The sequence below is a fragment of the Trichoderma aggressivum genome (genome assembly GCF_033847375.1).
Source record: "Trichoderma aggressivum f. europaeum strain CBS 100526 chromosome Unknown scaffold_014, whole genome shotgun sequence".
Classification (NCBI taxonomy): Eukaryota; Fungi; Ascomycota; class Sordariomycetes; order Hypocreales; family Hypocreaceae; genus Trichoderma; species Trichoderma aggressivum.
Window position 1 is genome coordinate 568 of NW_026946380.1, and position 15,448 is coordinate 16,015.

General features: G+C 51.5%; 6 protein-coding genes across 6 annotated transcripts; 3 read left to right on the forward strand and 3 right to left on the reverse strand.

Moving 5' to 3' along the window:
* Positions 1 to 473: 473 nt before the first annotated feature.
* On the forward strand, positions 474 to 2,019 carry Triagg1_4399 (uncharacterized protein; the record flags this gene model as incomplete). Its single annotated transcript, XM_062898799.1, has 2 exons — positions 474 to 668; positions 736 to 2,019. The coding sequence occupies 2 exons, from the start codon at positions 474 to 476 to the stop codon at positions 2,017 to 2,019; spliced, it is 1,479 nt and encodes a 492-aa protein (XP_062756416.1).
* Positions 2,020 to 2,433: 414 nt separating this feature from the next.
* Positions 2,434 to 4,110, reverse strand: Triagg1_4400 (uncharacterized protein; the record flags this gene model as incomplete). Its single annotated transcript, XM_062898800.1, has 3 exons — positions 2,434 to 3,302; positions 3,376 to 3,978; positions 4,059 to 4,110. The coding sequence occupies 3 exons, from the start codon at positions 4,108 to 4,110 to the stop codon at positions 2,434 to 2,436; spliced, it is 1,524 nt and encodes a 507-aa protein (XP_062756417.1).
* An 838-nt stretch (positions 4,111 to 4,948) lies between these two features.
* On the reverse strand, positions 4,949 to 5,786 carry Triagg1_4401 (uncharacterized protein; the record flags this gene model as incomplete). Its single annotated transcript, XM_062898801.1, has 3 exons — positions 4,949 to 5,412; positions 5,473 to 5,580; positions 5,717 to 5,786. The coding sequence occupies 3 exons, from the start codon at positions 5,784 to 5,786 to the stop codon at positions 4,949 to 4,951; spliced, it is 642 nt and encodes a 213-aa protein (XP_062756418.1).
* A 263-nt stretch (positions 5,787 to 6,049) lies between these two features.
* Triagg1_4402 (uncharacterized protein) lies at positions 6,050 to 7,887 on the forward strand (the record flags this gene model as incomplete). Its single annotated transcript, XM_062898802.1, has 2 exons — positions 6,050 to 7,330; positions 7,399 to 7,887. The coding sequence occupies 2 exons, from the start codon at positions 6,050 to 6,052 to the stop codon at positions 7,885 to 7,887; spliced, it is 1,770 nt and encodes a 589-aa protein (XP_062756419.1).
* A 595-nt stretch (positions 7,888 to 8,482) lies between these two features.
* Triagg1_4403 (uncharacterized protein) lies at positions 8,483 to 9,887 on the forward strand (the record flags this gene model as incomplete). The annotated part of the gene is made up of 3 exons (XM_062898803.1): positions 8,483 to 9,026; positions 9,333 to 9,583; positions 9,627 to 9,887. The coding sequence occupies 3 exons, from the start codon at positions 8,483 to 8,485 to the stop codon at positions 9,885 to 9,887; spliced, it is 1,056 nt and encodes a 351-aa protein (XP_062756420.1).
* Positions 9,888 to 10,201: 314 nt separating this feature from the next.
* Positions 10,202 to 13,284, reverse strand: Triagg1_4404 (CAZyme family GH3; the record flags this gene model as incomplete). The annotated part of the gene is made up of 4 exons (XM_062898804.1): positions 10,202 to 12,073; positions 12,135 to 12,202; positions 12,295 to 12,702; positions 12,987 to 13,284. The coding sequence occupies 4 exons, from the start codon at positions 13,282 to 13,284 to the stop codon at positions 10,202 to 10,204; spliced, it is 2,646 nt and encodes an 881-aa protein (XP_062756421.1).
* Between the last annotated feature and the right edge of the window lie 2,164 nt (positions 13,285 to 15,448).

Consider the following 15,448-nt stretch of genomic DNA (forward strand, 5'->3'; position numbering starts at 1 on the left):
AAGAGGTCCATGGCAATTTGGGGGCAGTTGGAGATCAAAAGAACCCACAAAGTACCTACACAATCGCTTTGCGGGGACCCTTTTTCGCATTGACCCTTTTGGCAAGGCTTGGGCTGCCCATCAGGTACTGGTACTCTAGCCTCCATCTCACGAGCAGGCTTGTCCAAATCTTAGTACCTTTAACTGTACCCTCCATCGCCCACCTCCTTGCCCCCAACCACGAAACCCTCGAGTTGTTGGCAGCTGGCAACTTCCCGCGCGTCCTTTCTATCCTCATACATACGACTTGTGCTCTACGCGACCGAGGATAAAACAGCAAGACTCGCCATTCTGTCCTGCCAGCCGCTACCCCTGTCAACTCTTCGACATCCCTCCTCTGCCCCTCGTGCGGGTCGGCTGCCAGGTAACAACTCGAGACGCATCGACGGCCACAGCCAACAGACGATTCGCTCAAGGTCGTCGAGGAAGCTCAAATGTCTGACGGCTCAGACACTCCCGAGAGCCCCAGCAATGGCGTGCCGCCGTCCGTCAATGGCAATGGACTGTCGTCTGGGCATCACCGCGCCATGTCGCTGCGCCGGCCATCTGCCCCCATGGCGCCCGCCTTTATGGTGTCCGCGCCGGGCAAGGTGATTGTCTTTGGAGAACATTCAGTTGTCTATGGCAGGGTGCGTATCTCTTGTGACCGAGATGTAGTTCATCAATGGCTAACTGAACTCTTTTGTTGCTGTGTAGGCTGCCATCGCCGCTGCCATCTCTTTACGATCCTATCTCCATGTCACAACGCTGTCGAAATCCAAACATACCGTTTCGCTTCGTTTCCCCGACATCGACCTCACTCACACCTGGGATATTGATAATCTCCCTTGGGCGGCTTTCCACCACCCAGACAAGAAAAAATCGTACTACTCCTTGGTCACGGAGCTTGACGCCGATTTACTGGCCGCTCTGCAGCCACACATCGACGAGGTCTCCCCGGACCGATCAGAAGAGATTCGAAAGGTCCACCGAAGCTCTGCCACCGCATTCCTCTACCTCTTTCTTTCTCTGGGATCACCGCGCTTCCCAGGATCCCTCTATACTCTGCGGTCTACAATTCCTATTTCGGCTGGTCTTGGCAGCAGTGCTTCCATCTCTGTCTGCCTAGCCGCCTCTCTTCTCCTCCAGCTACGGACACTTTCCGGTCCTCATCCAGACCAGCCTTCCGACGAGGCGCGCATCCAGATCGAGCGCATCAACCGCTGGGCCTTTGTGTCAGAGATGTGCATTCACGGAAACCCTTCAGGAGTCGACAATACCGTAGCCTCCCAGGGCAAGGCTGTAGTATTCCAGCGGACAGACTACAGCAAGCCTCCGTCAGTTCGCCCACTGTGGAACTTTCCCGAGCTGCCCCTGCTCCTCGTGGATACAAAGCAGGCCAAATCTACAGCGCACGAAGTAGCCAAGGTCGGAAAACTGAACAAGACACACCCTAAGCTTGTTGGCACAATTCTCGACGCCATGCACAACGTCACTGACGCAGCTTCTCAACTCATCGAAGATAAGAGCTTTGATTCCAAGGATGGAGAAAGCCTAAGGAAGGTTGGCGAGTTGATGACAATCAACCACGGTCTTTTGAATTCGCTAGGCGTGTCTCACCCTAGGTTAGAGAGGGTGCGTGAATTGGTCGATCATGAGAATATCGGGTGGACCAAACTCACCGGCGCTGGAGGCGGCGGCTGTTCCATCACACTGCTGAAACCAGACGTACCCAAGGAGAAACTTGATACGCTAGACAGCCGGTTCGAAGCCGAAGGCTACCAGAAGTTTAGCACTACCCTTGGTGGTGATGGCGTGGGTGTCCTGTGGCCGGCTGTTCTGAAGAACGGCCTCGACGAAGATGAAGAAGGCGGAATGGAGATTGACGTGGACTTGTTCCTCAATGCCAAGGGAACCAAGGGCGTTGAGCAGCTTGTCGGCGTCCACGGCGACGGCGGCGAGAGAGAAGGATGGAAGTTTTGGCGGGTAGAGAGCGAGTAGCCGGCCGGCGAGCTGTGAGCTGCAAATGGACACTTGTGTCTCTGGCGCTGAGGGGGAGAGACGAGTTACTGAGTCTGGCGTTGGGGTAATCATGGCGACAAAGGCATAATGCGGGTTGGGACATTCTGAGCGAAAAGGGGGGGGGGGGGAGTGATTTCACTGCGGATCTTGTTTTTTTTTTCTACGCATGAGCATTGGTCGCTTGCTTGGCGTTTAAGGAAACCATTTTTGCGTTATGACATGATGGCCTTGAAAATATCATTCATAATACAACACGTAGATATAAACTAGATATGACAAACATGGCATCTCAGCATTGTTCTTTGATAAGAAGTATCGTTATGTCGCGAGGAGATTGATACATGTACTCAAATTTCAAGTCAGACGTCGGCTATGCTATTTCTACTAGATACTTCATTTCAACCCTGACAATCGGTACTTCCAGTAGCCCTCTCGCACAGGATCCCACTTCTCCGACAGTCTCTGCAGACACAGCTTGGCCTTTTCGATATCGCCCTGCTTGTGGTAGACTTCGGACATGAGGTCCAGCGCATGAGAGCTCTTGACGTCCTCGTTGTCGCTGCCCAGGTTGGAAACGAACTGCGAAGCGAACTCGCCTACAGTATCGAGACCACGCCCGCCCTTGACCAGGACGCCGCGCAGGTAATGCCACGCAGACTGGTTCTGGGGCGCAAGCTCGATCTTTTCTTTTGCGTACGCGACCTCTCTATCGATGATCTCGCCGGGTACCTTGGGATCGTGTTCCGTGGGGGCGCTACCCTTGGTCGAGACCGAAGGATCGGAGAAGACGACGAAGAAGCGATGGGACCAGGCGGAATTGTTGCGCAGGTCGTCCTCAATCATGCTCTGCGTGGTGGCGAGCTCAAAGGGGCTCCAGTAGTCGAGCTTGGTGACGAGATACTGGCGATAAGACCAGACGTGATAGTTCTTGGTGTCCTCGGCGAGGATCTTGGAGATGAAGTCCGTCTCGGACTTTGCAAACTGCTTGCATGCCTCGGGGTCGGAGGAGATGGCCGTGTAGTGGTGGTCGAGGAGGAGCTGGCGGTGGTGCCAGATCTGGTAGTTCTTGAGGTTGTCCATGGCGACGCCGTTGAGCCATTGGATCTCGTCCAGCACGGGGAGGTTGAGGGTGGCGACGATTTTGAAGCGGTAGAGCCAGACGGTGTAGTGGGCTGGGTTCATGCCGATGATGCGCTCGGTGAGGCGGAGGCAGCGAGGGGAGTATTCCTCTGCGGCCATGACGGCGCGAAGGTAAGAGACAGCTGTTGTAAAGAAAAAAAGATGTTAGTCAAGCAATCTTTGCTTCGTCATAGTATCGAGATGCCATCATCTTACCCTCGGCATATTCATCTGGATAGGCGATCCTGGCCAGAGCATCCTCAGGCTCAGTCTGCGGAATGGGAGCTACATCATCCCACTCCGGATCATTGGCCAATGGCCCGGGAATCTCGCCGTACAGCTCCCTCTTCAATGCCGCCATCTCTTTCCGTCGTTCCTTTTCCTGGTCGATGTCTTCCTGGGGGAGCCCAGTGCCGTTACTGCGAGCGGCGTCTCTCTTGGCCAGAAACTGCCTGTGCAAGACGTCAAGCGCAGTCAGTTTAGCCTGATTCAAAGACCGCTTCTTGAGCTCCTCGAATCTATAAGTGCCAATATCGCGGCCGTGCTTGTCCTGGCCCCAGTGGTAGTTGTTCTTGAGGCGTCGACAGGGAAGGCCTTCCTTGGCGACGTGCTTCCAGTACTCGCGGTCTGTCTTGTTGGACAGTGACACAAGGCGGTTCGCGACAGGGAGGATCAGGTTGGTGTGCGTGTACGTCTTCTTTTCGGCCGGTGTCAGGCCCGGGAATCCGACCTCTTCGAATCGCTTCTCGACGGGGTTTGTCTGGTAGTACCGCTGCTTGGATCGTTCGCCAACCGTCTCAGGAGGGGCCTCTGGCGCAGCTGCAGCAACGGGAGAATATATGCGTTAGTTACCTAGGTACGATCCTTGCAGGGCGAAAGAGGACGCTGTTTGCATTCACCTTTGGGTTCGGGATTGGCAGCCTTTGCAGTGGCCTTTGCCTTAGGCGGCATGTTGGATGCTGGAGGTGGTGAATGGCGGGGTTTTTTGGGGGCTGCAAGCAAGAAGCTGCAAATATTCGTTGTTCTGCCACCAACAGCGTCTCCCCCGCGATGGGGCTTGGGGCGGCTATTGGCGCAGCGTCGCGAGAACAATGGCGAGAACAATCGGATGCATGAGGCGCTCAACTTTGCATTTATTGGTCACCACTGGTATTGTCTATGGGAATTAATGGAGTCAATGATTGATACTGTACAGTCTTTTGTTTATGCTTGAATTGGATCTCCCATCGTCGGTATTGATTGTCCGTTTTCGCAGAACAAATACGGCTATTTGCTAGAATACCACCCTTATACTGTACACCCGAGTGCAAAAGGAGAATGTTTGAATTTGTCTTGGAAGTTGTATTGTATTGCTATGCATGTGTTTGAGTTAGAGATGTATTTATCTTCCCATGTTTCTTACTAGCTAAAAGACATGTATTCGGTTGGGCTCGTCGCTCAGTGTCCTATCCTATATCCTGCAGTCATTCATCATTGATTTCAATGGCAATCGAGTGCCGTATCAAATATGAACCCTGCTTCACCAGTATCAAGGCATTGTTCAAGTAGTACTCGTTCCCTGCTCGTGTACGACGCGAACTTACAATAGGTTTGGTCAGCCGCACGTACAGCGCTCAGATGAACGAGTACTACTTGAAACAATGCCTTGAGACCATCCTATGACTTTTTGCCGAATAAAAATTCCTTTTGAATGGTTATCGTGGATTTGGTGCTGTCGTGTTTTCTGCATTCCAATCCGAGCCGTCGTGGCCGCAGTTGCTTGTATATGGAATGCCTCATCGGGTCCGAATCACAGAGCGCGGAAGTTTTGTGACATGATGAGCCATCTCTTAAGACCTCGAGCTGGATTCCTCGCCATGGCGTCCCAGTTGGGCACCAGCACAAAAGTCTCGTTGAACATTTTCTGCGGTGCTTCGCGCCCCTTGCCGAACCGGACCTTGCCCATCGTCGTGACTACAATACTCATACGCCGCCCACTCTTCTCGTTCTTTTCGCTTTCGTAGACGGTATCAGGAGCTCCGTATTGGAATGACGGGTTGATGATGTGTGAATCGAGAGATTCTATCTCGTAAAGCACATTCTCGCCTTGGGATTCGAGAAGCTTAGAATACTCCGCCGGTGTGGGAACGACAGAGCCGTTGATGGAGATGTCGGCCGGGATCGAGTAGCGAGTTGACGAGTTGATATAATATGTCTCAAGCTTGGCTTTGCTATTTATTGCTTGGTAATAGTTGTTGACGAAGATTTCGGCAGCTATTTCATGTCAGGTCAGTATGAGGAGCCGGCCACGATGATGACAGCGTTGCAACATACCTTCGCTAGAAGCCTTGACTTCTGTATCCGCGTCTGGCAGTGGCATGATGTCCTTGGCTTCAGCAGCATCAGCGCTCTTCCTAGATGTACTGCCGATGCTGCTCTTGGCTTTTGTTGATCAGAAGGACGTGAACTGTCAGGCAGCTAGACATTTTCTAATGACGTGCAGGCTGCCCGCCTTATCGTACAGTTATCGTTACACCCAATTCGCACTGACAGCACTGTATCATGCAATTCCTCTAACTATCCATCTTCAGATCTTGCTCTAGAGCAAAGCTCGTCACAACGATGCTCTCACTAAGACCGCGGGCCATTTCCGGGCTGCGGCGAGCTCAGCCGCGGCTGGCCTCGTCGTCTGGCTGGATCTGCTCCGGCTGCCGAACAAATTTTGCTGCTGTGCAACGCTGGAACAGCTCTCAAAGCCCTGCGGGGTCTTCAAGCGAGAAGCCGTATTATATCACAACTCCAATCTTTTATGTCAATGCTGGTAAATATCAAATAAACGGTTTCACTGGTTCTTCAATTGTGTAGCTGACTTATCAATCAAAAAGCTCCTCACATTGGCCATCTTTATACTATGGTCGTGACAGATGTGATCAAGCGTTGGCAGCAAATCAAAGGCAAAGAAGCTTATATGTGTACCGGAACGGATGAGCACGGAATGAAAATTCAGAGAGCCGCTGCTAAGAATGGAATGGAACCCAAAGACTTTTGTGATGTCAACTCAAACAAGTTTCGAGAACTGGTGGCTGCGGCAAACATCTCAAACGATTTCTTCATCCGGACAACCGACCAGGACCACAAAGACGTGGTAGCCCAGTTCTGGCTACATCTTAAGCATGCGACGCCTGAAAGCTTGGGGTTGTATAAAGGTGTTCACGAAGGATGGTATTGCGTAAGCGACGAGTGCTTCTATCCCGAGGACTTGGTACGACCCAGCATTGCGCCCCAAACCGGAAAGAAGATCATGGTGAGCACCGAGACGGATAACGAGGTGGAATGGATCAAGGAAGAAACCTGGTTCTTCCCCTTGACGAAATACAAAGATGCTTTGTTGAAGATATATGATGAGAACCCTGGGTGGATAAAGCCAGCCCATCGCATGGCAGAGGCGAGAGCCTGGATAGAAAAGCATCTCGAAGACTTATCCGTTACCAGGCCCGCCTCTAGGCTCAACTGGGGCGTAGCAGACCCCGAAGATAAGAGTCAGACCATCTATGTCTGGGTTGATGCTCTCATCAATTACCTTACCAAAGCAGGGTACGGAAGCAAGTGGCACTCGGCAAAGGAAGACATGGGACTCTGGCCAGCCAACTTGCAGGTTATTGGAAAGGATATTCTGCGTTTTCACACAATCTACTGGCCTGCCTTGCTCCTTGCCCTAGGATTACCCGTTTCACAAGGTTTCCTTTGTCACAACCACTGGACCATGTCTAATCGTAAGATGTCAAAGTCACTGGGCAACGTTGTCAATCCCATCTTCGCCATCCAACGATGGGGTATTGATCCCCTACGATATTTCCTCATGCGAAACGCCAGTCTCCACAAGGATATGAGCTACTCCAACCAGCTGATTGGTACAGTCTACGTCAAAGAGCTACAGGCGAACATTGGCAATCTCTTTTATAGAATCGCAAAGCCAAAGGCGTCCGTCAGGTGGTCGACTCTCGAAGCCGTGACTGCATATCGCAATGGAGATTTGAACGTCTGGGCTGACAACCATGGCGCAAACGATGCCGATGCGATGTACTTTAGCTTAGAAGGCCACCTGGCTGGGAAACCCGTGGCCTTTGCTAAAGAAATGGATGACTACGATACGAGCGGCGCGATACGCGAGATTTTCGAATTGCTACGAGAGGTATGATTACAATCCGTCATGCACATGGACCTAACAGATACGCTCCAAATACTGACCGATGATACTAGACAAACCGTTACGTTTCCGATACCAAGCCTTGGGATTTGGTCAAGCTTCGGGATGCTGAATCCCGTGTGCTGCTGAACTGGGTCATCTATAACAGTGCGGAAGCATTGCGCATTGCCGGCATCCTGCTTCAGCCCATCATGCCAACCAAAGCATCAGAACTATTAGATGCTTTAGGAGTTCGGCCTGATAGACGCACCGTTGAGTTTGCTGTCAAGGGGAAGGATGCTGATTACGGCACCGAGTCGACGCCAGCAGAGCCAGCGCCTCGAATGAGTAAATGGGACACGATTTTCCCACCAACCGCCAGTGCAGATCTCTCAGATGACGAGCTGCTGGAGCACTTGAGAGTAGCATTGCTGGATAAGACTAGAAACAAGATGAACCAGATGGCTGAGCTGTTGGCGATGGAGGCACGAATGGGCGAGGAGGCGGTTGCCAAGCTGTTGGCCGAGACACATGCAGCCAAGGTTGGCGCACGCCAGTCATGAACGAACATGGAGTCGTGGGCGTGTTTATATAGCAATGCATGGCGTTGTAGGATATGTACGATATTAGACGGAATGCGATGGGCCAGATCAATGCAGGTCGCCACTTAGCAATTAGTATTTATATACAAACTACAGCAGTAGAGATGAAACTCAAGCCGATTAATTGACATGTTCTTCAGCATTTGAAGAGACTAAAATATGAATATGCGTGGTGGTAGTTCACTTGAAATCAAGCTGAATGACACGCCTCGCTGTTAGTCAGACCCGATGCGCTATCTCATTGAAACAATTTTTCCCTCCTACAATTCCTCGTCATACAAGTACATCCAGAGAGAAGTAGCTGGTTTAAAATGAAAGTCAATCAGACGAAATGTAAGTAAAACCCTCCAATTCTTGACATTTTCTTCTTCTCTTTGGCTAACAAGGGATTAGCGATTTCAACAAGCAAAGCCTTGCTGGTGCCATATGAAGCCCACCATGTGCTCACTTACCATGAGTGGATGAAAGACCCAGTACGGAGTGCCCGCTCTCGTTCCTTGATGTTTTGCTTACAAAGTAGAAATAGGCAATCCAAGAGGCCACTGCGTCAGAACCCATGACATTGGAAGAAGAATATGAAAACCAGGAGTCATGGCGGACATCTCATGATAAACTAACCTTTATTGTATGCGAGCCATTAAGCGGGGCGGCAAGCAATGAGAAACAAATCAAGGCTCAAGTCGACGATTCACCCGTCAAAATGAAGGGAGACATCAACTTTTTCCTCTATCTAGCTAATGACGACGAGGTTGCCGAACCGCGGGAGAGCAGCACGATACGTCTGACGGGCGAAGTAGACGTCATGATAGCAAATACGCAGCACCGCGGGAAAGGCGTGGGAGAAGCCGCAGTGCGGTCAATATTGGCATATATACGGAGAAATCTGCCGGAAATACTAAAGGAATACGCACAAGGCGAGGGGCTGGACGTGGAAAAGGTACAGCTGGTTGGATTGATGGCCAAGATTAAGCAGGAGAATACGGGAAGCAGGGCGCTGTTTAAGAAGCTGGGGTTCAGGCAGGAGGGAGAGGCGAATTACTTTGGGGAGGTGAAGATGGTGATGGGCTGGGAGGCGAGGGAGAGCGAGGACATGGCGGAGGGTTTGGAGTATCGGGAGCTGGAGTATGTGCTGTTGTGATTATAGGTATTTTATTCGCTGTGTATTAGAAGCCATGGTGTTGAGGTTAAGGATTGATGGGCCATAGAGACATGGAGACATTGTTTTCCACCTTTTCATTCTCTCTTGTTGTAAAAAGCAATACACATATAAGCAATTCGATTGAGGTAATTCCTACCACAAATCTAAACTACCTAAGAAATAATCCCCATCATACACGAGCTTTTTCTCTCTCTTCTCTCCCATCTTCTCCCATCAAAAAAGGCGCTACCAACTGCTGCACACACAGTACGTACCCACCACCCGCCAACCCACCAATCTGAAGCCTCCAAAATTTCAACACCATCACTCAACACTCTCAACCTCAAAATCATCCATCGCAACATCCGCCAATTCGCTCCAGACAACACTCAGCACCCTCCCCCTCTCGAGTCCGCCGGAATCTTTCAAAAAATGAATTCCATCATCCGCCTCGCGCGGCCACTCCTCGCCCCGCGCATTTCCGCCCTCTCGCAACGGTACATGTTTCCCCCCACCATCGTCCGACTTTTTCGTCGAAAGCTTTCAACTAACAGCTTGCCAGGACGTACACATGCCTCTCTCCTCTCCGCCCTACCTTGACCTCATCTTTCCGCCCCAACAACCCCTTCACAGCACCATCACCGGCAGCGGCAGCGGCAGCGACCTCGCCAGAATCCGCAGACCTCGTGCCCACGGCGGCAGTGTCCTCGCATCCCGCCCTGCAAGGCCTGCAGCTGCGCTTCGGGCCGCGAAATACCATGAATGGCCACACGAGGCTGGTGCAGAAGCGGAGACATGGGTGGCTGAAGAGGACGAGGAGTAAGACTGGGCGGAGGATCTTGCAGCGGAGGAAGCTCAAGGGACGGAGACACGTTGCGTGGTGAGCGAAAGGGGGGGAGTGTACTTGGTTAATTGAGGGAAACTGGCATTATATGCTGTTGGGAAACGATATGAGTGTATGATGGGGGGGTTGTATAAAAGGGGCATCTACTAGAGATAGAGATGTATTGTATTGTACTATTACTGGGCTCACTAAAGACTCAAAAAGACAAAGTCTGAGAACAAACAGAACGAGGTGACAACAACAGAAAAACAAACTTGATTAATTCCTCACACATATCCACTAAACATCTACATCTACACTTGTCCAACAACACCAGTCTCGCACTTTAGCGTATCTGCATGACATACTATACTCAAGGAATCACTGGCATCTCCAATCCATACTTTATATCCTCCACCAACCGCAGGCACTTTCCAGTCCTGTGCCACCACATCCCACACACTAACATCCTTGCGTGTGAGCGTCAGAGACACCGTCGTCTTCTCCCCCGGTGCCAGCTCTTCCGTCTTCTCAAAGTCGCGGAGCTGGATAACCGGCGTGTCATAGCCGATATTATCCGGAAACTGCAGATATGCTTGCACGGAAGCCTTGCCGGCAAACTCGTCTCCCGTGTTCTGCACCGTCACCGTGAGGTTATACGCAACATCCCAGAGCGCAGGGTTGCCTCCCTCGCCGCCGCCGGAGCGAGGACCGGGTTTCTGGGTAGTGGAATAGCCGTCTGGGTATGCATATTTGCCCGATTTCCCGTCCGAGACGGCACCGTTGGCGTCGCTCTGGGAAAGCCAAGAGTAGATGTAGCGGGGGATTGAGTTGAAGCCAGAGGGCGCGACGGCTTCGTTGGCAGATGGAATGGCTTGCGAAAAGTTGGGGACGCCGCTTTTGGCGGAGCGAGCGGGAGGGTATGAGCTCAGCTGAGTGACCTTTTTAATCGACGCTGCCGTGTAAGTAAAATTTGTGTAGCTCAGGCCATGGCCAAAGGCGTATCGAGGCTTGGTGTTGTTCTTGTTGAGCCAGCGGTAGTCGATGTATAAACCCTCGGTGTATGTGTCCTGGGGCTGGTTAAGGAACTCGGAATTGATGAGCGTCGTGACGCTGCTTGGGAAATCAGCTTCCTGTTTTGTGATTGAATAAGGCAAGTGTCCACATGGCGAAGAGTGTCCATAGAGGACATTTGTAAGAGAGGTTCCAGCTTCTTGGCCGGGTAGATGCGCAATGAGGACGGCCTTGACGGATGGTAGATCAATCCAGTTCTCAAGAATCAGGGGGCCGACGGTGTGTATTACCACAATGACGTTGCTGAATTTGCCGGCGGCATCTTGAACGAGCTTGTCACCATTGTGCCATGCGTATAAACCGGAGGCATCACGGTCGCCATGATTGCCTTCCACCGTGTAAGTGTTCTCACCGGCGTCGGAACTGATAAACACAATAGCGACATCGCTAGCTGATACTTGGCCGACGGAGGGAAAGCTGTCGGTATTGTAAAAGGTGACATTGCTGGCCGCTGCGGTGATGGCCGTAATGGGATCATCCAAATATGGGTAATCGACGGTCCCTGAACCCCAGCCCTGTCCGAGGGTGCCCTTGTTGCAGTTGCGATCTGTGCATGAATTGATTCCATCCGGGTTCTTCTGGGCGTCGGTTCCAAAGACCTTGATATGTTGCGAAGGTGATAGTGGGAGAATGCCACCGTCGTTCTTCAACAGGGTAATAGCATCCTGAGAAATCTGGCGAGCAACCACGTCGTGATCGGCCTGAACCTGAACAAACTCATTTGTAACTCCTGACGGCGAAAATGGCCACGCGGCAGGATACAATTGGTTAACTGCAGCACCGGAATTGGTGTCAAAGTTGGTTGCCGGGAATCCCTTGTCCTGGCCCATCTTATACCATGCGGCCAAAATACGTGTGGCTGCGTCGTTGATACGATCCATGGGGACTGACCCGTTGAGAGCGGACCGACTGAGCTCATACATCCAGTACGAACTGCCAAAAAAGGGAATCTGAACGTCGCCGGGCATGTCCATGTCCAAGCCAGCAATGGCAGAGGCGACACCGGACATGTGAGCTAGCCAATCGGTCATGATGAAACCTTGGAAGCCCATTTCATCCTTGAGGAGGGCATTCATGAGATAAGGATGTTGAGTACATGCGGTTCCGTTTACCTATGGTAGAAACACGAATTGGTTAGCTTTTAAACTCTTTACTAGATTCGGATTCACTTACAGCGTTGTATGCCATCATGACAGAGCCGACGCCCGCATGAATGCCTTCAGCGAATGGCCAGGCGTAGACTTCATGCATCGTCCTATCATCTTTTCAACCCACCCAACCACCGTTAGAACTTGAATTATCCATCATACCCAATATGGCCGGAAAGACTCACCAAGATTTGAGCTGTAGGCGTATTGGAAAGGATTGTACATGCGGTACATCTCCTGCTCATTCGCAATAAAGTGCTTGATTGTCGCAATAACTCCCTGCTCCTGAACGCCCTTGATCGTCTCTCTTGCGCCCACAGCCTGAAGTACAGGATCAGCACCAAAGCCCTCCCAGTTACGGCCACCCTTTGGCTTGCGTCCTATCGGCCCAACTGTTGGTCCTAGCCAAACATTGACGCCCTTGCCGCGATTCTCCTGCCCAATGGCCACGCCACGCTGGTACATGAGCGTCTTGTCAAAGGTTGCGCCAACTGTGATTCCATCAGGGAAAGCCGTAACGTTATCCGCATGGCGGACACCCGCAGGGCTGTCATTAAGACACAGCTGAGGGATGCCAACTCGAAGTGCAGAGCCTGTATTTCCAGCACATCGCCTTGAATGAAGTTAGCTTCTTTATACTTGAGGTTTCACGTCCATCTCAACATTGTACGAGTCTTTAAGATGATACTAGTCATAAGAGTCCATCTTCAACGCTTTGAAGGGCTGTTGGTGTGTTTTGGAAGCCTTGTGATATGAAAAACCAACTCACCCTGTATCAAGTCAGTCAGCATTATAACATGTTATTATACTCGAACAGTTATTGAGTTTCACACAGCCGTTGAAATCGCACTTTGAATTTAAAAGACTCCCCACTTACCCATGTAAATTCCTGTCCCTGCAGTAATATTCGTCTTCTCTGCCAAAGTCATAGAGTCGACCAGAGCCTTGGCCCTGGTATAACTCTGTCGCCAATCATCCACCCATCCACCATATGGCGCAGGATAATACGACGGCACATAGTAGCCATCTGGAACCCAGCCTTGAGCGGCTGCGGCTGCTGCTATCTGCGCATTCGCCGACGCAGCACTGGGTCCAGCTTGTCCCAGCCCAACGAAGCCGGACAGAATACAGGTCACAGCGGTGGACACTCTGACACTGTCGGAAAACGAGGTCATGGTTCCTGCTGCCTAGGGCACAGGCGGGCAACAGATGTCACAACGTAGCTGGGTGGTAGTAGATGGTACTCGTACAGACTCTTGAAGCGGGTTTCTTGTGGTCTCGCGTGCTCACGAGCATGGCACTTCACAAACAAGGGTCAAAGGAAATTCCAATTGACAGGGACAAGTTATGGAGAAACCGTCGAGTATTTACCGTCAATCGTTTCCCCATCAAGGCCAAGTCTAGGGCTCAAGGGAGGGAAAGCATGCATGAGCACAGCACTCGCGACCTCGTGTCCACGATGAGACATCCATGACCCCCCTTCTTGCTTGGACCAGCCGGGTCGCAAGGCCAAGCAAGGCCCATGGCTCTGGGATGTCACATTTTCGATTCTCTTCTTTTCTCCGAGTCTTTTCGTAATCTATTGCCTCTTCTGCGCCCCCCCATGCCTCTTCTTGGGCAGCAGCCATCGTGCATCGTTGTGCCCCAAAAGACGGGCATGCTAGCAGCAATGCGAGCGAGACCTGCAGATGCTCGAACAAGCAAACAGACCAGCTGAAGAGGTCTAGAACCAATAAAACCAATGAGGAGCAGGGGCCATTCTGCCCTTTCTTCCCTTTTCTCCAGCCAAGAGCTGAGTGGTGGTTGCACTTGCACACACCAACGTACTCGTAATGCCATGGCAGCGAGATATCACCACCAAGACAGACATGAAGTCAGACGACGATCCCACGTCACCGCCCTCAGCTCGCAGATGCGCGATTGACCACCAGCCCAAATCGGACGTCACCAAGTGTCTTCAGGCTCGCTGGTTCGGGCATCAAGCATTGGCCTCGGTGGAATGTCTCGAAAAGGCCGCGGCGGTGGAGCGGCACTGCTTTTTTTCTGCTGCCCATTGCGTATTGTAAGTGGGCGGGGAGTTCCCGCTTTGCCGCTATCGCTACAAGTAGTACAACAATGGCAACGAAGAGCTTCCATGTACGTGCAGGGGTTGGTTGAAGCTGGGGGCCCGAAAGAGAGTCTGGGGAAACATGGCAATGGCGTGGCTTGGCGAGGGGACACAAACAATCCGAGAAGCAGCACAAGGCGATGGTGTGGACGCCGATATTGAGGTCAAATGCTCCCTGGGTTTCTCGAACGCATCTCGGGGCAATCACAAGGAAAACCAGAGCAACAGGAGACAAAGGGCGGGTGACCCTCGGCTCGCACAAACCGTCTACTGTAGGGCTCTTGTGTCCAAATCGAGGGCGAGCTGCCATTAGCGTCCTGCATGGCCATTGAATCGGTCGCTTTGTTCGGTTGGAGTCGAGAGATGGAGTTGACAAGTCGAGAGGGGCCAGATGTAACAGTGGCAGGCATCCGCGTGATGCCCCCCAGTAAAGGTGGCTGCTGAATCTTGGATTGGCATTTGGATGTTGAAGGATGGTCAAATCCCTACTTGGTCCTCTGTTCTATTCTTTGTACGAGGTAGAAAAGATCAGAATGCATGGAAATGAACATCAAATGTCCAACCAACAACATGCATTGACGGCATTCAATGCCGGACATGGGCAGCCGTGATAAGGATTATCCGGGAGTCCCTATGAGGCAATGCCTCGAATCGTTATTCCACTGGCCAAAAATACATAATGGACCCTGCAAAGCCTAGATACATAGAATCGAGGGGGAAACAACGTGGGCACAGCATCAGGATTAGGGATCAATGATCTAAGGGTCTCTAGCAACCTAGATATGGGCATTACAAACCAGGTCAATTATAGGTGGAATTCGTGCGCCTGTTGGTGGCTCCCCCAGCAATGAAGGCGGTCCGATTGCCGATGTCAAGAGTTCATTCATGCCGTGTTGGTTCGTTTGCCAGGATTGCGTCCGAATTCTGCAGTTGCATGCATCGTATATGAACCTTGCTAATAATGTGTCGTCATAATTCTTTTTTGCGGCTGAAGACCAAGAAAAGAAAAAAAAAAAACATCCAAAAAGTGACGGGCCAATTTTCACCTTGGGTATTCAAAGTTGCCTTTCAATTCTAAGCGTCTGACGGGGGAGCCACTGCGGGTACCAACGCCTGTTTGCGAGCTGCCATTTGGAGATGTCGTCCGAGGTCAGGTGTCTGAATTAATCGCTCGTCGAATGTGGGCATGTTCCTAACGGTTATAGCATACATGCAGCCTTTTATGAGCGTCT